Source organism: Marmota flaviventris, chromosome 4 (genome assembly GCF_047511675.1).
Source record: "Marmota flaviventris isolate mMarFla1 chromosome 4, mMarFla1.hap1, whole genome shotgun sequence".
Classification (NCBI taxonomy): Eukaryota; Metazoa; Chordata; class Mammalia; order Rodentia; family Sciuridae; genus Marmota; species Marmota flaviventris.
In genome coordinates this window covers 166,500,260-166,522,765 of record NC_092501.1, presented here as the reverse complement: position 1 = coordinate 166,522,765, position 22,506 = coordinate 166,500,260, and the positions used below count along the sequence as shown (strand labels likewise).

Genomic DNA, 22,506 nt, shown 5'->3' with positions numbered 1-22,506 from the left:
TGCAACTCAAGTTGTTTACAAGAAAACAAAAAAGAACCCCACCAGTGACCCCCGTGTCTGTCATGGCTCAGAGGAAGTAGTCCATGAACTGGAATCTAAGAGTGAAGTTTTGGAAGCTTGGACCCGGATAGAAAGTCCTGAGCTCCAGGCGGGAGACAGCACCTCTCCCCCGTGGGCAGAAGCAGGAAGCCGGGAGCTGTTTGAATAAACCAGAACAGCTCTGCCAAGAAGGAAGTAAACACCAACCCAGCAGGTGGTGGAGTGTTGTGGGGGCACGTCTCCAGGTGTGCCAGCTGTGCGTGAGGTGCAGGGCTAGACAGGACAGACACCCCCCTGGGATGGGGCACTTATAGAACACCACCTTATTTCTCAGTACCAAAGCCCCTCTGATAGCCCTTCTCTCAGGCATATTGAATTCCACTTAACGGAGCAATAAAAGCCCATGGGGGCAGCTTGCAGGGTCCTCCTCAGGCCCTTCAATCGGCTAGTGCTGCATGGCCAGTGGCCCCACCATGCAGGCTGTGCCCGGCTGAATGTGCAAGGAGCCCCTGTGTCCTGCACCCTGCTTTGCAGCTCCCACTTAGACCAGGGCTGCACAGTGACCCACTGGGGACAGAGGAGCCCAGAGCAGACCAGAGCCCTGAGCTCCCCAGGAGAGCTTTCTGCTTTGGGACCTGGTGACCCAAGCAGTGCAAGTGGGGAACCCCCAAATTTCTGCCTCTTCAGAAAATGTCTGGCTGAGTCTAAAGATGAGGTCGTTCAAGACCTCCTTTAATTCAGGCAAGAGCAAAGCCCAGCTCAGCCTGTCACCCCACTGCCCCGCAGCCCTGCTGGTGTCTGGATGTTAGTGGACTGGACAGCTGGAGGGACCTGCTCTGGTCTTGCAGCTGCTTGGGTTAGCCGACCTTGGAACCCACTCCAACCTGCATCTGCAGCTTTTTAAAACTTTAAATTACTTGCTTTGGCTACTTTGCCATGGAGCTGCCTCGCCCCTCCTTTTTTTTAAAGGTGAAGATAACATTAAAAAAGTTTATCATAGTAAAAGTTGATTTCAGGTCAAGTTCATCATACAAACACTGTTGATGGGCCAGACCTAAAGCAGAGCACACACTCCGACCTGCTGGGTTCCCATGAGTTTCTGAGATGAAACTGCTGAGGCTGGCCTCGAGCCTCCCGCTTCTACCTCCCCACTGGGGGGACGACTGGCGCGTGGTGACGCCCAGCCATCTACAAGTTCTGAGTTACAAAAGACCTTTGACAGACACAGGCAGGATGGGCCCAGGATGGAGGCCAGCCCTCCTGCTCCTTCTGTCCCTGGGTGGTGCTTACTGGGCGGGAGCCCATGTGTGGGCTGGAGGGTGTGCTCTGCAGGGCCACCTTTGGGCCAGCCTCTCCCAGGAAGCCAACCTTCCTTGGCTGGCCTGTTCCCTACTCTCCCCTAGTCCCAGGAAAGTACAGCTGTCCTTGCCAGAGGGGAGACTGCCTGTGAGGTGGAGGTTGCAGGACTGCACCTGCAAAGGCCCTGGAGCCTCCACACTGGCAGCCCCCGAGTGGCCAGGAGAAGGTCTACGACGGCAGGGCCAAGGAATGTTCCAGATGCGGTCACCATTGCAATGAGTGAAAAGGCAGCTGGACTCGTGGCCCTCCAGGGCCAGACAGCCCCAGGTCTAGAAGTCCACCCAGGGAGCCAGAGGCCTGACTGGGCCTCCAGGACGTCTGTTCGCAGTGGAGCCCTGGCAGGAGGTTCGGGGCAGGGGGCTCCACACCTGGTGGAGGTGAGGATGCTCTCGGGTGAACGGGGTGCCCAGACCTGGAGGGGTCTGCTCTGCACCTGAAGAGTTCTGCAGGCTGCAGAGTACTCAAGGGTTGGGGAGTCCAGGGTTTGGAGAAGAGTCGCAGGGTCGAGGGCCATGGCACAGGCGGGGGTTGGTGAGCGCATGGTGAGAATGACCCACTAGCTTGAGAAATCCCGACCCTGGGTTCTGGGTAAGCCCCTTGTGTCCTCCAGGCCTGGGAACAGAGCTGTCACACTAGCTTTACATGCTAGCCATGAAGGTGGCCCCGGAGGGGATCAGCATCAGAAGAGGTGCAGACACCCCACAATACACAGGCGCGTGCCGGGCAGCAGGGGCAGGGCTGACTCCAGTCTGCTTCTGCCTCACCCTGCGCAGATGCCACCCGAGAGTGCCTCCCCCAGCTTCCCTCACAGGACACCTAAGGACAACTCACGGGACTCTGTGTATTTGTAAGGAGATGGAAGCAGATTTTTTTGGTATTTATTGTGAGCAAATTCATGTCTTCTGCTTGGATAATCTACAGAAAAATCCAATATAATTAAGATCATCAAGTTGTACTTTTGCTACAGAAATAAAAGTTAAAAACAGTAGCATACAAAATAAACTTTACAGAAATGTCTGATTTGGTTTAAATCACAATTTAATTTTTCAAAGCAAGTTAACGAATTATCAGCTGAATGTTACTGTTTGGAGGATGATATATGTTAAATGTACCTACCACATTTGATAATTTAAAAAATAAATTCCAGTGTTTATGATGATGACAGCTATAGATACCGTTCACATTAAATACATTTTTGAAGATTCTCTCTTATTACATTACATAGTGAATGGGCATTTTAAATGGTAATGCAGACATGTTATTTTAAGTCAGAGACAATATAGGCATATTAAAATTCTGAGTATCCTGATAAAGTAAAAAATAAAGCTATATAAATTGATCTTAAGATTTTTCTGCAAAAGTAGAATCACTTTCATAATACTTCCAACATACCTTCATTAAAGCTTTGTTTACACAGCATTAGAATGAGTTTCATTCCCACTCACCTGCCTCTGGTTAAAAAAAAAAAAAAAGATTGCATTCGCCAACTGATATTTTTCCTGTTTTTAAAGTAACAAATGGGCAATCTCCAAAAGAAATGTAGAACGCGAGGACCTGTAGTTATACTGTGTTGTCAATAAATAACATCGAGGTGGAACAAGAGTGGTTGTCAGTTCAGTGCCGGCCGGTGCAGAGCACACGGACCTGGCGGTTCCAGGACCCAGGGGCGCGCTTCCTCTGGACCCGACGCTGGCTGGTGCTTGGCAACTGGAGCAGCTCCCTCACCCCCACCCCGGAGTTCTCCAGGCAAAGCTGCAAAATGCTCAGAGGCCCACTGAGAGCACCTGCCGTGGGTGCCCAGGGTCCACTCTTTCCAGTTCAGCATCCAGGCCTCCTGGCCGGCGTAGGTGTCCTGGGCATGGCCTTTGGTCTGCTTGTGCTCGGAATGGGTGGGCGGGACTTTGTGGAAGAAGGCGCTGGTGTGCTCAGAAGCACAGGGGCGTGTGTGCAGTTCCCGTGGACCTGGGCCCTGTTGCTCCACCGTGACTTGGGGCTGCACCTCCCTGGGAGGCGACTGCATCCTAGTCCAGGGGGGAGTCGTCCGCAGGCCCGTGTGCCTGCAGGGCAGCCCCGTTTTTGCAGAGTGAGCTGTGCGCACGGGAGAGCTCGTCTTCCCAGCCAGGCCACAGCCCCTCACGGGAGCCTCAGAAGGGGGCAGGGTGCCCAGGACGAGAGAGCAGTGTGGGTGTGCACACACACGTGTGAGCTCACACATAGGCATGGGACGGGAGAGAATGCGCGTCGCCAGACGGCTGGCAGGAGCTGACGTGCTGTGTGCAGACGGGGTGTGCATGACCGGTCATCCTCACAGGTGATGATTCCTTCCTTCACATGGCAGGAGATTTTCAAAGCTACGAAAAATGCTCACTGCTGGCGTTCCTGCTTTAAAGGTACTGTGGCGGGAAACGGAGCCGAGCGCAGGGCCCCTTCGTGGGTCTCCTCCTCCGTTTCAGCCTGTGCCTGTTTCCATCACTAGACACGTCCCGTTAGTAACCTCCCGGGAGTAAGACGACGCTGCGAGGGCCTCACACCCAGACCCGAGGCTCCACTCAGGCAGAACAGGGTCGAGCCGACCAAACCCTCAAGCAGGAATCTCCTATTTTTAAGGCTGAGGGATGGAAATTAACAACAAAACAAAACGGAAAGCAGACGACACTGCAGAGAACCGTGAGGACAAAGAAGAGCAAATCATCGTGACCTTCACATGCCCCCGAACTCACTGCTGCCCCAGAAACACCAGGAAACAGAGACATGGAGAACCAAATCTGATCCAGAGATTCACAGTCATCAGAAATTGGAACATACAGTGGAATTCTCACCAGAACAGAAACATAAAGTGGCCACGATTCCACGAACTTAGGCATTAAAGCTCTAAAAACATACTTTAAAAGTCAGATATGTTAACAAAGGATAAAAGAGATATAAAGAGCTATGAAAATAGTTCAGCGCAAAGGCAACTTCAAGATCTCTAAAAAAATACGATACAAACAATTTGTTGATAATCGTTCGGCGAGCCTGTGCCCTGCAGGTGTCACGTCCAGACCCTCCTGGGCTCTTCAGAAGGGCTGCGACGGGCACACACCACTGTCTGCAGGTTAGTGTGGGCCCTAGCCACGGTTGGCTGCCACAGGGGTGACACGGAAGTGACTGGGGCGAGAGCAGGCCAGCGGCAAGGGGCTGGGGGGCACGACGTCCTCTGTCCTCAGCCGGGGAGGCCACCCCTCTTTGGTACAGTGTCCTGCTCTGACCTACCCATGGTGGGGCCACTGCTGTGAGACTAAGGGTTGAGCAGGTGAGACCTCACACTGCCTGGGAACCGGCACTCCCCAGACCTCTGCTCTCGAGCAGCTGGGGAACAGCATGTCCCCGTTATGGGCCACTGCATGGAGGGCACTGGCCTTCCTCCCTCAGGCTGAGGCTCCAGCCTCCAAGTGTCTCCTCTAAGACAGGTCCACCAAGGCCATCAGGTAGAGTCTCCCAGAAACAGACCACAGCCCAGGTAGCAGGAGCTCCGTAACACAGAGCCCCCATCGCCTGTCCCCTCCAACACACACCTTGGCCAGGTTCCCAGGCAGGAGGGCTGCGAAGGACAGCAGGAGCCACCTGGGGAGGCGTGGAGGGGCTGCTAAGCAGCATGCCCGCTGGGACTGACTGGCTAGGACAGGCTTCGGAGGACCACACCTCGGTACAAACGGCAGGGGTGGGTGTCTGACCGCCAGCCAGACCTCTCCCTGCCCTGCCCCGGACCACCACCTTTCCCCAGCACCCCGGAACCCCCTTCCAGGAAGGCGAACTGGCAACTCCCACGTGGGTGTGTGGCAGCCAGGGGCGCACACCACGCAGGCTCACGCCATGACAATGTCCTCCTCCAAGGGCAGCTGGTGACAGGAGAGGGGACCTGGATCCCTGCCAAGCTCCCTCCTCAGGAGACTCAGATGTAGTCAGGAACAACTGCTTCTTAAGGTAGTGGGCAACCGGCCGGGCCAGGCCGCAGGGCCGGGAGGTGGACACGCCCTCGGGGTCAGGCGGGGCGTCCAGCCTGCAGCAGCAGGGGGGAAGCGCAGAGGGGCCTGGTGCCGAGGGTGGCGTGTGTGAGCTGGACGGCTGTGGATGGGGGCTGGGCATGGAGGTACAGACTAGAGGACGGCTCTTCAGGTGACAGGACACAGAGATGGTGACGGGGTTGACACAGGCCTGGGTGAAGCCAGCCTGCAGCTGCAGTGCAGAGGAGGGGCCGAGGCGAGGTCTGCGTTCACAGTCCAGCTGGAGCTGGAGGCCATGGGCAGGGGACGAAAGACTGTGGTGTGCTTGCCCCAGAGAGTGGCCTGCGGCCAGGGCTTCGCCTCCTTGGGCACCAGGAGAGGCGCACGAGGGCACAGGCACTGGCGAGCACAGCTTGCAGCGCTGGGCCTGGGCACTGTCCACCGTGGCACGGGCTCTGAGCGGGCCCCAGCACCCACGCCTCAGGCTGGATCCACAGCAGTTGCCGGAGAGGCCCCGTGGGGGGCACAGCGCCCCGCCCCCGGGCGCACCCCGCCTGCCTTCCTAGGCAGAAGTCGCCCAGGGCAGCCAAGGGCCTGGGGCTCTGTGCACCTGCGCTCTGCAGAGAGGAGAGAGGGACGAGTCTGGAACCACCGACTCCTGTGGCTGTGAGCTCTGGCAAGACACAAAACGGGCAGTCAGTTCAGGAAGCCTGGGAGCAGCCCGTGCTGACCCGAGGCCCTGTCCCCACAGAACTGCAGCCCAGAGGTGAGGGTCCACCCACAGCAGCTGCCACAGAGGCAACGTGTCTGTCCACGTCTAGAACTACGAACCTCTGTTAGCAGGCCTCTCACATCCCAGGGAGAACCACGTGGGGGGACGCAGGACACACGGTGGTGCCTCCCAGGCCCTCATGATACGCGGTGGGAGCACAAAGGCCCCAGAGACCCTCAAACCTGGAAGTGCTCCCCCCCCCCAGAGGAGGACAGGACTCCCCTGTCCAGGCCAGTATCTAGCCCGGGGGACCTGGGACGATGGCTGGCCTCCCCCACTCCCTGGCCCTCAGCCTGCTGTTACCTGATGGACGTGGCCGTGCTGCTGCGTGACCACCCACTGAGGCCCGCGGCACAGACTGCATCCACGCAGCTGGCGGGGAGGCCAACGGTACCGGTCAGTCCACACGAGGGACGATGCCCGCACAAAGCTACCTTTAGGTGGGGGCCACTGGCAAACATGGGGCTCACTGCAAACCCCGAGTCTGAAGTGCTGGACAACGTGGAATCTTTACAGCCCAAGACCAGCAGATATAGCTGCTGGACAATGGTGGTCAGCTGGGAGCCACCTGGGCTGTGTCCAGTGCGACTGAGCAATGCTCCACTTCTGATGTGGAACAGGATCTGTCCCAACTCGCGCCCGAACTGAGCTGCTTCCACCACTGACCAGGAGCCAGCTCCTGTCTGCAAACGCTGGACATGGACAGTCGACTGCTTGCATGCTGGGTGAGACTGGCCGTGAGTGTGTGTGTGTGTGTGTGTGTGTACACGCGCATGCACGCATGCGCCCTACCTGGTCAGCTTACTCTCAGGCATGTGCGCTCACCTGGGTGGAAATGCACAGGTGTGTAAAGGGTGTGTTCCTTTGTATTGTGAACCTCTGTTATCAACAATGGCACAGCACGGCAAAACTTTGGAGGAAGAACAGACAGTCTGAGAGTCACAGCACACGGGCCACGCCCAGCGGGCAGCGGCCACACCGTTACCTAGCGTGGAGCTAATGACGCCGCGGCTGCGGTAAGAGGTCCTTCAGCAGTGGCCTGTCGCTGCTGGGCACGGCATCCACGGGTGCTCTGTGCTGCATGCTCCTCTGCAAGGCGAGGAAAGACATGACGCCGCGGCCTCCGGGGGGAGGGCTACACCCTCTGGGGGAGGGCTGCGGGTGGCCCTGCGCATCCTGGGCCCTCTGCCAGGGAAAGGCACCGAGCGCACCGTGCAACTCCTTCGGAGCCAGAGGTGGCCCCAGGGCTGCCGCTGGCAGAGTGTGGTGGCAGAGCAGGACGGGAGACTGCACAGGCCACCACAGTCGGTCTCAAGGTCCTGCTCCTACAAGACAGCTCATGGGTGCTTCCAGAACCCACGCTGCACCTGCCTGCTCCCACAGCGTCCCTGCTGCTTCCTCAGCAGAGAGAGGCACTGCCAAGAACTGCCAGGGGGCCGAGGGCATGCCTCCACCTGTCCCATCGCCTCGGCATCTTGGCGCCTCCCACTCCAGGTCAAGAGCCTGCGTCTGGGACGATTTTGCACCCAGTCTCGCTAGCTCCTCGGAGATGAGGAAACGGGCGTTCGAGAGTCAAGAACCACAAGGTCTGAAGGCAGGAGTCCAGGCAGAAGAGTGAACAAAGGAAGGACTGCCGCCCCTCACAGGCGAGGGATGCAGAACGAACCCTGGGACGGTGCAGAGGCAGTGCCACACGGGCACGTGCGCAGTGCACGTCACTACGCAGAGTGTGCCAGCTGGGTGCTCCACACGGGGACATGGGAGAGGAACCACCTGTCTGCAGGGCCAGCAGAATGGATGTTGGTTCCTCCAAAGTCTTGCAGGATGGCGTGGTGTCATGGCAACAGAGTGCTCCTCTTTGTGGCCAGGAGTGCGTGCGGCAGGGGTTGTGCCAGGTGAGGGTGCCTGGCCGGAGTCTGGCCCTTGCTTGTGCTCTGAAGCAACTCGCTCCTAACCAGCTGCGTGGACAGCTGGGACAGCCGAGTCTGAGTTGGCCTGATCTAGCTAGTTTTGTAGTCCCCTCCTGTGACTCGCTGTAGTGTCCCTAATAATGTCATCTGAAATGCTGTCAAGTATGTAGAATGTGAGCTGCAATCATGTCATTTGTTTTAACCAAGTGTGACATGACCCAATTAGAAAAACTTCGTTTGCCATTATTTACTTGACCTTAAAAAATCTAACAGCTGAAAGTGTGTAAAAGATGAACTGTCACTAAGAGGAAAGAGACCTTTTCCTTGCCGTGGGATCTCCCACCTGAGCCAGGGCAGGGGTGGGGCCCCGGCCGTCCTGACTGTCTCTGGTTTGAGGCAAACACAGACGCTGCTCGGCTTGCTGACACCTGGGCTCTGGAGGCAAAGGCCTTGGCCAGTGCAGCTGACCGAGAAAGCCACGTAAACGGCCTGCTGAAAAGGCCAGTGCTCAGTAGAGCACACGAGAGGCTTTCTCTGGAACAATCAGGCCTTTAAAAAAATGAGGAATTTGATAAAGACGTCCAGCATCAGCACGGCTGTGCCCTGTGACCCTGAGCAAACCGCTCATCCTGCCTCCCTCAGTTTCCCCACAGCTGTGTGGGAGGAGGTCTTCTGTCCATCCCCCAGGGGCCAAGGAGGGCAGGGCCATGCTGAGACAGTCTGAGGAGCGTCTGGGTGGCTGGTGCTGAGTGGCTGTATCTGAGAACAAGCGTGGACCCTGCCACTGCTAAGGACCCCAGGCAGGCCAGCGGGTTGTGCTGGGGGGAGATACAGCTCACGGTCAGCAAGTCACCGTGCTTCCTAACGTGCTGGCTGGCCTTGACACCAGATTCACCCCGCGTCCTGTGGCCATGATCCCAAGCATGCAAAAGGCAGAGAAGGTCACCTGTTGGTCAGAAACTCAGACCGCTGGAGGTCTGGGAAAGCATAAAGACGGTGGGCTGCTCAACAGAAAGGCACTGGTTCCTAGCCTGCCCGTCCCGCGGTCCGGAGCCCACACACGGGAGAGGTTTGGACAGGGAGTGGTTATGGAGGCAAAGCAGGCAGAGAAGGGAGGGTGAGGGAAGGAGAGACAAGAGAGCGGTGAGTTGGTTACAGCACACGAGTCCCGTACGCTCGGCCCAGCAGCCGACCTGAGCTGCAGGGCCGGCCGACGCCCGCGCCTCCCGCCTCACGCCTCCTGTGCGGGTTCAGGTTGCTTTCAGTTGGGTGCTCCTCATGGGCCAAGAGGCCACTGCAGCCCTGCCACTGCTGGCTGAGGAGGTGGGAAGGTCCTCCAGCAGGCGGTGCCTGCCAACTCTGCCCCACTAGGTGTGTCCAGCCAAGCACCTCAATGTCCGCCAGCACCTGCGGGCCAGGCGGCATAGCTGGGGACCCAGAGGACACTGACTGGAGCCTGCTCTCTCGTGGTCAGCCTGCATCTGCTGTTTCCCCTATGCATGGACATGTGTGTCCACCACACGCTCTGTGCGGGGTGTCGTCACGAGCACACGTGCCCCTGCATGGGACCATCAGGGACATGTGTGTCTCAGAGCACCACTGCTCGAGACCCGAGCTCGGCTCCCATCCAAGGGCAGTGCCTCTGGGAGGACACATGGCCTCAGTGTGGACAGCCATTGTGCTTCTCCTCCCATGAGCCGCAGGGTCCAGGCCCTGTGTTCTGGTGTTGGAGGTGGCTTTGTCTCGGAGATACTGAGGTGATACCACAGCCTGTGCGTGTGAGCTGGACCCCAAACCCCTCCGGGTCCTGGAGTGGCCCTCCCTACATCCTCACTGATAGGCCACAGACCTACACGGCTCGCAGGACGCCCACCACTGCTGGGCAGAGGCCCCTGTCATGGCTGTTGGCACTGACGTCACCCAGGGCGGCAGGAGGCACAGAGGAGGGAGGCCTGGGCTGGTGGCATTGGTCTCAACGTGTTAAGATAGCAGAGTCCTGGGAAGGTTCACAATCAGGGCCCCTTCAACTGCTGGGCTCCGAGGTGGGCAGGGCTGGCCTATTTCCCATCCCAAGTAGGGCCGCTGGCACCCCTGGGGGTGGGCATCTGGGCCGTGGAGGGCTGTGGGGGACCGCGGGCCAGGCCGCTGTGCGTTCCTCTGCCGTGCACCTCTCTGTGCCATGAGCTCTGCTCCCCGCCAAGGAGCTGTCTTGCCCTACCACGGCACAAGAATCATTGGGGGCCCGGGGGAGCCTGTCCCAGGGCCCACCTCACAGAGGTGAGAAAGTTGCAGGGAGGTAACTTGAAAATCTGTATTTTTAATGACTCCCAAGGGACTGTGACCCAGCTGGCCCCTAACTGAGGGTTACCTTCTGCCCTCACTGATGGCTGGGGTCCTGGAGAGGCTGCACAGGTATGGGGCTTGGTGCCTCCCACCCTCCCGCAGTCCCAGGGAAGAGGCCAGTGCTGAGGTTACTCTGGAGGGGGACAGAGGCTGAGTCCTGAGCTCAGCTTCCTTTCTGAACCCACAATTCTGCGTGTCGGCCAGTTTGGGAGTGTGGAGAAAAGGTAGCCCATCACCCAGCAATCCTTCATACAACGTCAACATGTTGAGCCAAATCCACCTTAAAAATGTAATCTAACATCTAAAGTAATGATTAAATTCAAATTTCTGTGGATTTACAGAAGATAGTTTATCTTTTCTATTAATCTTTGTTCTCTTTCTTCTCTCAGCTGATTGTTTAGGTCAAATCATCAAATTATACATTGATCATCTTGAATTTTTCCTAATTTAAAGTTTGAAATCATGCATCATTATGAAGCTGATTGGCAAGATCTGGGCTGACCTCTGAACAATCCTGCTACTAACACGTCCCAATCGTAAAGCCAGGGTCGCGTACCGGCCTGGGTGGACTCCGTACCTGGGTCCTTTCCGTCGCTGTCGGCCACAGCTGCCTGCACAGGACTTTCTTGAGGACATCCGGGAGGAGGCTGACGGTGATGAGCAGGATGATGCCCAGCCAGGCGGGCCCACTGGACAGCATGTGCATGAACACGTAGTACATCCTCTGATAACTGAGGAACGGCCTGCAGGCAGGGGACACAGCCAGGGCCGTCAGCCCTCTGGGAGGGACACATGGGTCCCAGCGGTTTCCCACGCCTGATGAGGAGCTCGTTTGCTCTGGAGAGTCCGGCTCCTGCTGTGGACAGCACTGGGCAGGGCACCAGCTGCCTGCTCTGGAGCACTCACGCGAGAGCAAATAGGGCAGGACCTTCCACAGCACAGGGTCCTGGTGGGAGGGAGGGCCATCCCAGAGGGAGCCAGAAGCCCCTGAAGTTCAGCTTCAGGACAGCAGAAGAAACAAGAGCAGAGTGGTGACCCCTGGGCCTGGACACAGCCTGCCCCTCACCACAGAGGTGGGGCAGCCCTGACCAGCAAGAGCTCCTGCCACAAGACTCAGCACGGGACGACGCTGGATGTCGGGGTGACCCTGGGCGTCTGTAGGTGGAGTACAGGGACTGAGCACCCACTGGCCAGCCCGTCGTGACTAGGGCCCTGCTTTCAGGTGGTCTGTGTGTCCTGCTCCGTGGTGCAGGTGCCGCGAGCGGGAAAGGGAGAGGCAGAGCCCACCTCCAGCTAAAGCCGATGGGCACCTCAGGTGGCAGTGCTGCAGGTGACAGGGGACAGAGTGGAGTCCTAGGGCACAGAAGCTGCTGGAAAGGCCGGGGTGGGCAGGGCCTGTGCCAAAAGGCAGGAAGTGAGTGATGCGGGAGCAGAACCCAGTTTCAGGCGCACTCCAGCGGAGGCACCCTCTTCCTCCACCCGAGGCCCGCTGAACTCTGGCCCGGCTCTGGAGGGCTGCTGGAGACCCTCCCCAGCCCACTGCTCGCTCCGCCACTGGATCAGGAGCCTGTGCTGCCAGGAAGGAGGGGCTGGGACAGAGACTACAGCTCCTGGGCAGCAGATGTGGACCAAGGGGGCTCTTGGCCTCCCAGTGAGGCCAGCTGCCCAGGGGAGGGGGCTGTGCAGCGTGGCCATCTTTCCCTGCTGCTACGGCTGACCCCTCTACCCGCTCACTCCCCTGCGGCCGCCTCAGCTGCAGTGACACTCCCTCCCCCGGCAGCCAGGGATCTGGACCCCAACTGCCTGACTTCCCTGGGGCGACAGGAGCCGCCTGTCACTTGTGTGCACAGCGTGTGACGTGGTGGGACTTGCACACAGCCTCTTGTGTTGAGCAGTCCCTGAGCGAGGCCATGTGGCGGTGTGCACTCTTCTGGGCTCAGGGTACGTCACAACAGCATGGGGAAGTCACCTCTGCCCTCCAGGGCACAATAGGGCCCTGCCTGCTGCAGCGCTGGCCTGTCCCCACAGAGCCTGTCACAGCCCCATGACTCACTCGCCAGGTCTGCGTATCCTGCCACCAGAGTGTGCAGTGTGCTGTCCTTCTGCGTGCCAGGGCCCTGGGTTCAACGTGTCCCCAGGGCTCATGTGGCGTCTCAACGCCACTCCCGACAAGGGCTGTGGCAGAAGGGCCTGGGGAAGTGGTCAGGCCATGAGCAAGGCACTTCACGGTGGCATCAGTTGCTTTATGAGAGGACAGTCCAGTGGGCATGCTCGCCCTGTCTTGCCCTGTGAGGATTCCAGTGTCACAAGACCCTTGCCAGAGTCCAGCATAAGCTCAGGGACTTCCAGTCTCCAGGGCCACGAGTCCAGACAACCTCCACTGTTTGCAAATCACTCAGCCTGTGACAGCAGCAGAATGTGCACTGGACACCTGGATGCAGACAGGCCCACAGCCGTGCAGGAGGTGAAGGGGACTCACGCCCTGAGCCTGGGGAGACGCGGGTGGCCATAGTGCATCAATGTGTTCATCAGTTCTTACCAGATGATGCCTCCCCAGAGCAGGGAAAAGACAATGTAGAACAGCAGCGACCCCCAGATGACAAAGTGGTTGATCCAAGTCCAGTAGTGTGTGTCCAGAGCCAGCTGCGAGGGAAGAGGGAGGTCAACAGCATGAGGGAGGCAGAAGGCCGTGCAGGACGGAGCTGCACAGAACCCAACAGGGGCTGAGACCTCCTGAAGCTCCCTAGGAAGACCCGAACCACTCCTCACTTCAGCTGAGAAGGAAAGGCCACCCGCCAGCCTGCCACCAGCTCCCGGCTCCTTGTCCCAGCCCTGCCACCAGCACCCAGCTCACCCACCCCAGCCCTGCCACCAGCTCCTGGCTCACCCACCCCAGCCCTGCCACCAGCTCACCCACCCCAGCCCTGCCACCAGCTCCCAGCTCACCCACCCCAGCCCTGCCACCAGCTCCCGGCTCCTTGTCCCAGTCCTGCCACCAGCTCCCGGCTCACCCACCCCAGCCCTGCCACCAGCTCCCAGCTCACCTACCCCAGTCCTGCCACCAGCTCCCGGCTCACCCACCCCAGCCCTGCCACCAGCTCCCAGCTCACCTACCCCAGTCCTGCCACCAGCTCCTGGCTCACCCACCCCAGCCCTGCCACCAGCTCACCCACCCCAGCCCTGCCACCAGCTCCCAGCTCACCCACCCCAGCCCTGCCACCAGCTCCCAGCTCATTGTCCCAGCCCTGCCACCAGCTCATCCACCCCAGCCCTGTCACCAGCTCCCGGCTCACCCACCCCAGCCCTGCCACCAGCTCCTGGCTCACCCACCCCAGCCCTGCCACCAGCTCCCGGCTCACCCACCCCAGCCCTGCCACCAGCTCACCCACCCCAGCCCTGCCACCAGCTCCCAGCTCACCCACCCCAGCCCTGCCACCAGCTCCCGGCTCCTTGTCCCAGTCCTGCCACCAGCTCCCGGCTCACCCACCCCAGCCCTGCCACCAGTTCCCAGCTCACCTACCCCAGTCCTGCCACCAGCTCCCGGCTCACCCACCCCAGCCCTGCCACCAGCTCCCAGCTCACCTACCCCAGTCCTGCCACCAGCTCCTGGCTCACCCACCCCAGCCCTGCCACCAGCTCACCCACCCCAGCCCTGCCACCAGCTCCCGGCTCACCCACCCCAGCCCTGCCACCAGCTCCCAGCTCATTGTCCCAGCCCTGCCACCAGCTCATCCACCCCAGCCCTGCCACCAGCTCATCCACCCCAGCCCTGTCACCAGCTCCCGGCTCACCCACCCCAGCCCTGCCACCAGCTCCTGGCTCACCCACCCCAGCTCTGCCACCAGCTCCCGGCTCACCCACCCCAGCCCTGCCACCAGCTCCCAGCTCACCTACCCCAGCTCTGCCACCAGCTCCCGGCTCACCTACCCCAGCCCTGCCACCAGCTCCCAGCTCACCTACCCCAGCTCTGCCACCAGCTCCCGGCTCACCTACCCCAGCCCTACCACCAGCTCCCAGCTCATTGTCCCAGCCCTGCCACCAGCTCCCAGCTCACCTACCCCAGTCCTGCCACCAGCTCCCAGCTCATTGTCCCAGCCCTGCCACCAGCTCATCCACCCCAGCCCTGCCACCAGCTCCCAGCTCGCCCGCAGGGACAGCGCCAGGCTGGGGTACGGCACAGAGGTGCCTCTGCGACCCTTCCTACTGTCTGCAGGCTGGGCGGCAGGGGACTTCATAGGATGCTACTTGGCCTCAGAGAGCTGGCTCGGGCTGACCTGCGGGCTCTGGCGGGATGGTCCCTTTGAAAGCATTCTGATCTGAATCCGCCACTGGAGTAGAGACTTCCTCGCTTACTTCTGTTACTGCAGTTCAGGGACCAGGTCGCCCAGGATCGTGGGGACATGGTGCCTCATGAGTCTAGGCAGGGAAGGGGAGCTGGGGGTGGCCCTGGGCAGGTGGATCAGCCTCAGTGTGGGTTCATGGCTCAGAGCCGTGGGGTGTGAGACTACTCTGAGCAGCTGGCCACGAGGAGGGCTCTGAGAAGACCCACCTTCAGCGTGACGGTGAACACCATGACCGTGAACACCAGTGTCCCAAAGGTCCAGTTCCCGAACATCTGTGGAGAAGATCCGAGTGACTGCCTGCGCACGCAGCCCCTCGCTCCCAAGGCCACGGCAAACATGACACCTAGCCACACAGACTGGAGGCTGCGCGGGGCGGGGCTACGGCCTGCCTTGACCTGGCCCTGCCCAGCGCTGCCCAGTGAAGGTGAAGCCCCCACAGCTGGGTCAAACAGGCACCTCCTGGCCTCTGCTTTCTGCAGAGACAAGTGACCCAAGTGCCCAGATGCGCTTCTGCCCCGTCTGAGAACAAGCCCAGGACGTGAGAGGCTGCTGGACAGACACTGCTGCTGGGGACAACACTGAGAAACAGCCAGGAGTGCCGGACACACGGGCGACAGGGAGCACACTGTCCAGCACCTCAGGAAAGGGGACAAGCAGACACACGGGACAGAGCGGGACAAGGGCCGCCCTTCCAGTGGCCAGATGCCACAGACGCCAGCCACCGAGCGCAGGAGGAGGGAGCACCAAGTGGGTTCACAGCTGCCCTCCTCTAGCAGCGGCCTTGGAGGACGGCGGGAAGTGCAGACACGTCCAGCCACAGACAACACACCTCCAGCAGAGACAAGGCACGCAGAGTAAGAGATGCCCCTCCCAGGGAGAGGTCAGTCGCAGGGAAGCCTCGCCTCCAACAGTGGCCACCGTGAAGGTCCTGTCCTCCGCGAGTGGCCCACACCCAGCCTGTGGGGTGCTAGAGCTGTGCTTCTCAGAGAATGCCCCTGGCCCCACTCTAAGGCAAAATCAGAGCTCTGTGTTACAAAGGACTAGAAGACTGGATGCAGTGGCCTTCTAGGGCAGTTTTCAACCTAAGATGCCCAGCCAGGGCTACACCCGGCAGTGACTTCTGTGAGGTGCAGGCCACGAGTTCTGGTCCACGCAGTGAGCAGGGAAGGCACTGGGGACTCCGGGGCACACGGGCTGGGACTTTGGGAGAGTCAGCGCTCAGTGCTGGGGCCCTAGTGGCACAGGTGCTCACCACACCCTGGGCTCGTGTCCTGGTCAAGTCAGCCTCTCTCCTCGGATGGGACAACACAGGCAAGCACAAGCTCAGATCTGCACCCGCAGAGCTCCTTGGCCAGGGCACCACGCCCGCAGGGCATGCCTAGCTGTGCCTGGGATGTCTCTGGCACCTGCATCTACTGGGCAGAAGCCAGAGGCACTGCTACATGCCCGGGACGGTGACTTGGGAGGAACTGTGTGGCCCCGAGTGGGGACGGTGCACAGGGAGACCCTGCGTGGTCCAGAGGCTTCCTGCCTGGGTTCACGGCCTCTTTTGGGGCTGGCCTGCACCTGGGGCCTCGCGCAGGGGAGGTGTGTGTCCTCTCAGAGACGCCCAGCCCACCTCATCGTTAGGCAGGGAGGTCTCAGCCCGAGACCAGCTGCGGACTGGCACCACCTCCCAGGGCACCAGGCCGAGGGTCGGAGCAGTGGTGCTGAGCGACTGCTGGGGCCCTGGGGAGCCGTAGGGAGAGAGGGGCTCCCTGTCCTCGCAGATGTCTACAAAACCAGACGACAGCACATCATGCCACGTCCCCCAGAGCCTCGGCAGCGGCACACCAGGAGGACATGCTGGGCCGGGGACGGAGGCGGCCCTCCACCTCACTGCCATGCCTCCTCAAGGGGCTGGCTGATGGCAGTCCCAGGGAGACGCGTTAGGCCTCTGGCTGGGGTCCACTAAAACATGTGAGCCACCATCCATTTTCACAGGCGGACGGCAAGGCTCAGCTATCTTGAGACCTGAGCTGTGAATTTCAGCCAGGAACCCGGGAAGTGCTGAGCACCAACCCTCTGTGCCCACAGCCCTGGGCCAGGTCACTGGGTGGCGGGCACGGAGCTCCTCTGCTGTGGGCTCCTGATCTCATCTGGTAGCTACCAACGGTCCTGGTTAGGCTGAGAGTCTGGGGATCTTGGGTGGGAGGTGGATGGGCCCCCAGGACACTCCTCGTCAGAGGGACGATCCGACCCCCAGCGACACTCCTCTTCTGACTTCTCAGGACCCATCCTAACGTGAGGACCCACCCCTCAGCCATGGCCAGCACCTCTGCGGCACACCCCTGCATTCCTGCACCAGCAACCCAGGGGACGGAGCCTCTGGCAGTCACGGTCTCCCTGCCCCTCCCTAGCCAGGTTCCCATGTTCACGGGGCGTCCACTCAGTCCTCCTTGCCTCTCCGACACCTCTGAGGATGAGCATTCTCATAGGACGCTCTGCTTCACACCTTCCAGCACGCCAATGTGCCTGCGTGGGGGACGCTCCCCCAAAGTACGCCTCTGCTTGGAGCGGTGTGGCCGCACCTCCCCCGCCCCGAATGCTGGCATCTCAACCACCCTCCTGGTCTTCCTGAATTCTACCATGGCCTGCTCTGAACTCCAGTGTTCACGCAGGAACCTGCCACGCAGCAGACACGATGGCAGTGCCTTGGGATTTGCGCTGTGAAGTCCAGGTGAGGGCTTGACCACCAAGACAGACTTCTAGACTACTTGTAAGATGTACCTGGGCCATGGAGAATGCCATCAGAGAGCGTCTCATCACCCAGCTGCAACCCCAGAACCGAGAGGGTCGCTGCTGGGAGACGCGGAGTTCCTGATCTCTGCTGACCCTGCCTGACACTGCTCCTGTCTGGTGGTGAGTGGGCTCTGGACTGCCCAGGACACGCGCACACGCTGGATGCAGCCGACAGGGCTCCCTGAAGGCCACTGGGGCAGGCACATCACGCATGGGGTGGCCTGGGTCATCCTGACCCTGAACTCCTGGGCAGCCCTGAGTCACCTCTGTGGTTGTTGGTGACCGTGGTCTTGGATGGCCGTGCAGTGTCAGCTGTGGGGGCCTTAGGGGCCTGGAGCAAGCCTGCTGGGGAGTCCAGCACAGAACGTCCCAGAACCGGGTGGGCACCCATCGCCGCCAGGCACCTCCCAGTTCTTAGGTGAGGAGACTGCATCCTGCACCTGCTGTGACAGCCGGTGAATGCAGCTGGGGCCACCCATGTCCCCTGAGGCTGTGTGGCTGCACACGACGCCCTGGGCTGCCTCCACCTTGGACTCTTTCCGACCCCATTTCAAGTTCCAGTGATGTGACAAGGGGCAGGGAGTACAAGGTTGGGACATGTTGCTGAAACACCTCTCTCAGGAGACAAGGGATGCAGGACGTGGGGTCCCCCAGAGGTAACAGTGGCGCCCCGGCCAGTGGCAGCACAGCCTGGCTGGAGGGGACGAGGGGCCCTGAGGAGTGCCGGCCGGAAGGCCTGAGCAGCAGCTGGCCTGCCTTTCCAGGGAGAGCAGCTGTGTCCTCCCCTGACCAGAGGGACGCATGCAGGGCCTGCCCGCACCACCCCTGGTCCTCCACTAGTCTCCTCGACCTCTGTTCTAGGAACGTCCAAGAGAACAGGGTGCTGTCAGTACGAGGCAGAGGCCAGCCGGGAAGTGGAGCCAGTGATGACTGCCATGCCACCCACATGCCACTACCTCCCGAGATCGAGGTCCAGGACAGGAGCCTGTGTGTCCAGGACACAACAGGAGGCCTGAGCCAGGGAAAAGGCCCGGGACAGGGAAGAAGTAAAGAGCCCTGGAGCCACAGTGATGGTGGGGGCCGTGCCGGAACCACACAGCCTGGCAAACCAGGGCAAGGAGGAGCCGCAGGGACTGAGCCCGGAGCAACAGCGCAGCCCCAGCAGGCTCCAGGACTGAACTCACAGAAGACCACCTAGGCTACGGGAAGGGGCAGCACCTCTTGGCCATGAGAAAACCAAAGAGGGAACAAATCCTCAGGACTCACGGCAGGGCCTCTGTGTCCCCACCCACAGGCTGCGGGGCAGACATGGGCGGCCACCAGGGGAAGACGGTGCCGGGGACGGGAATGAAAAGCCCTCTGTTGGTAAGCTGCCCTCCAACGCACCTCGGAATGCCAGCCCCATGTTGGGACCCTGGGGGACCACGCTGGGCCCAGGGCTGTGACCCTCAGGGAGGACCACACTGGGCCTAGGGCTGGCACCCTCAGGGGCACTCTGGAGTCTGCCCAACACCCCTCAGCTCCCTGGCCAGCTGAAACATGCCCTCAGGCCTCTCAGCCCTGCTGACTCTGCCCTTCATCACCATGAAGAGGTTCAGATCCACAGAGCCTGACACAGACCTGGGGTGGGGGGACAGGGAGAGAGATGGCCGGAACACACAGGTCTCTGGCCAGTAGAGGGCAGGAGAACTGACAGCATTTCTACCCACAAAGCACACAGTAGAGGTCACATGTGAAAATATTTTCGAGAAATATTTTAATCGCAGTGCACTCCAGAAAACACAGAGGAAGGACAAACCCACGGTTCTTACCATGTGTGTGTTGGTGGTCACTATCTGAGGGTGAAGGAGGCGAGTAGCAGAGAGAAAAAAGCAAGATACAAATAAAACAGACCCCAGGAAGCAGGCCAGTGTCGAGCGCCCGGGACGCACCTTGCTCGCCGCGGGGCACGGCCTGCTCGGGCACGCTACGCCAATGTACCCCGCGCCCGGGAGTGCTGCCCGATGCCATAGTGGCACACTGGCCCTGAGCTGGCCATGGAAGGAAGGTCACACAGCATGCCCGGGAACCCCAGAGGCCCTGCCCTGCTGCCACGTGACCCTGGACGTGTCTGCTGGACGCACAGGCGTCTGCGACCCACCCGCAGGGCCTGGGAGCCCTGCTGAGCTACTATTCTCACAGCGTGATCACATGGGGTGAGGGGTCATCCTCAGCCACCAGAGTACAGTACTGACCTGTCCACCGCTGGTCACGACTGTGTTTTCAAACATGAAATAAGCACCAAAGAAAAACACCAGCGCATCAAATAGCCCCAGGAAGGTCCAGTAGGTGAACACCCTCCAGCGGAGCAGCGCGTTCTTGGCGATGTCCCTGTGGGAAAGGGAAGGGGACAGCGTTACACAAGGCGACCCGTGTGGCTGCACCGCTGCACCGCCGCACATGCCTGACCCCCAAACAGGGTGGACACAGGCCACCTGAGGAAGACGAGAGTGTGGTGAGAGCCTCCGTGCCCCGCGGTTCCCAATGTGCGGGCTTTGGGGAAACCGCATGAGAGCACGTGGAGTCTCCCTGGAGTCCGCTCCGCAACCACCTGTGAGTCTAAATTGGAGGAAAAATACATGTTTAATTTAAAAAGACAAACAGGAACATCAAGTCTGCCAAAGATCCTGAATGGCAGTTCTGAAATAACAGAAAAACATCTATTCTTTATTAATTACATTTTTTTTTAAGAAGAAAAGATCACACTGAAACCAGATCCACCAACATTTCTGAACAGAACACACTTGGTTCTAAAGGGTGATCCAGGCCATGAATTCATGGTCACAAGAAGCCCGACATCCTCATCCCTAGTTCTTCCACAGTCATCAAACAGACTGGCCTGACGTGCGTCCCCTCTCCGCCATCTCTGACCTGGGGGCGAAGGCCACACTCCTGCTGGTAGGGCTCCTGGCGGCAAGTGCACAGTCCATTAACATCCCCAGGTTTGGACATGTCTGTCGGTGCTGACCGGAAGGACTGAGGCAGTCCCTGGGTGCTTCTGGGCAGGGAAGGGCCACTGGGATGGTGGGGACCCACCTGTATAGCGAAGGGTCTCTCTTGAGCACGTCGATGCCCACGTGCTGCTCCATCAGGCTGTACAGCAGAATCGGGAGGGACGTGAAGCTGATGTTGTAGAGGGTCAGGTACGCGGTGTCGTACAGGGTCTGGAGGAAGAGGGCGTCCGCTGACCACCTCACTTCCTGCATAGACTGCTGGTGTCCTCTTTCACTTAACACAGAGAACCACAGCTGGGCACAGAATGTGCCCACAGTGTACCCAGAGCCACCCTTGCAGGCAGAGGGGACAGCATGACTACAAAGCCTCACAGGGCCAGGACAAAGCTGCAGCTGGCCCCTCCTGGCTCTGACCCACCCATTCTGTCACTGCAGATTGCCAAGTGGGGACAAAGGGAAGAAGAAGTGGAACAAGGATTTGCAGTTCTGACAGCCACCCTCCAGATTCACCTGCCTGGTCCTGGATGCTTCAGAAAAGCAACTGGCACACGCAGGCGTCACCTGGGAAGCAGGGCTCAGGAGCCCCCTCATCCTGTCCCTGTCCCCATCCTAGGCCACCACCCCTGCCCCTGGCACACTGCAGGGCCTCTGGCCCCAAGGATGACACAGACACCCATGAGTACCTCCAGTGTGGACCCTACACCCCAAGTTGGGGGCTGGGAGGTGGGTCCTGCCTCTCCAACACCTGAGGCCAGCAGACCCGCCCAGAGGCTCCTCAGCACTGTGGCCTGCACCTGATCCCATACCCGCCTGCTGATGGGCCCCGGGCAGTGGGAGGGACAGTGGGAGGAACAGTAGTGAGCTTGCTCACTGTCCCTGTGGCAAGGTGGCCTGGATGTCCCAAAGTCTCTTCTCCCCACTGCAGCCACCCTCCAGGGAAGGGGAGCAAGGCAAGGACAGGCCCCTGACTTAGAGGACGTGAGGACTGACCTGTTGTGAGAACCCACAGAAGAACTGGTACAGAAACTGGGGGAAAATGAAGCAGACGTTCTGAAAGGCAAGCCGCAGGCCGTTAGGTCAGTGACGGTCTCCAGAGGATCAGAGCCCACACCATCTACTCTGTGTGGGGACCAACCCAGACGTGCTCTGCGTCCTGCAGAGGAGCACAGAATGGGCTCTGGAAATTCTCTTCTCGTTTCAGTGGCCACTAAAACCCTGCTCTGGCTGCGGTGACACAGACAGTGTACAGGGACTCTGTTAGGAAGGGGTCAGCAAAGCCAGGAAATAAGCTACTGCCCAGGGAGCCGGGCTCTTGGAAGAGGTACAAATGGTGCCCCACAGGCACCCCACTGCCGGAGCCGTCAGCTCCACAGTGAGATCTGGGGGGGAGGAGGTGCTGGGGAGCCTCCCATGGTGAGAGACACACCCCTTCCTTCCTGCCCAGGGTCAGGCTGTCCTGGTGGCACACGCGGCCCGAGGGGGAGGTGCGGAGACTGCCTACCTTGTAGAAGAAGTACTGCACCAGCTCAGAGATCCTGATGTAGTAGAAATGCCCGTGGACCAGAAGCATCTTCTTCAAGTGCTTGAACTTGGGTATCGCGTAGTCGCTGTTCCGCGCCGCATGCCGGCCTTCCTTCCCAATGACCCCTGCGAGCATGGAGAGTGAGGAGCCAGCTGGGAGCCGGCCCAGCCAGGGCAGCCTCCTGTCGCCGCCTCCCCCTGGCTCACCTATGCCCACATGGGCCTCCAGGATCATGCTGACGTCATTGGCGCCATCACCGATGGCCAGGGTGATGGGGTGCTCTTTTGAAAATTTGATCAACTTAACAATCTAGAAAAGATAACAAAATTGACTCCTCTGCTTTGTCTGCCAGGGTTATTCCCTAACAGTACACATAGAGGCACACAAGGGTGGCACGCATAGGCAGAGCTGAGGGGTGAGGTGGGAGCGCTGCTGGCTTGGAGCTAATTCACCATAGCCTG

General features: G+C 59.9%; 1 protein-coding gene across 1 annotated transcript in view; it reads right to left on the bottom strand.

Annotated features, from left to right (window-relative positions):
• Positions 1-2,240: 2,240 nt before the first annotated feature.
• Positions 2,241-22,506, bottom strand: part of Atp11a (ATPase phospholipid transporting 11A) — a 112,596-nt gene continuing 92,330 nt past the window's right edge. The window contains 10 exon segments of the mRNA XM_071611650.1: positions 2,241-6,028; positions 6,031-6,054; positions 10,984-11,149; positions 12,946-13,049; positions 14,956-15,021; positions 19,765-19,900; positions 20,606-20,733; positions 21,514-21,573; positions 22,025-22,170; positions 22,252-22,354. Of these exon segments, the coding sequence (XP_071467751.1) occupies positions 5,651-6,028; positions 6,031-6,054; positions 10,984-11,149; positions 12,946-13,049; positions 14,956-15,021; positions 19,765-19,900; positions 20,606-20,733; positions 21,514-21,573; positions 22,025-22,170; positions 22,252-22,354 (1,311 nt within the window). The 3' untranslated portion in view covers positions 2,241-5,650.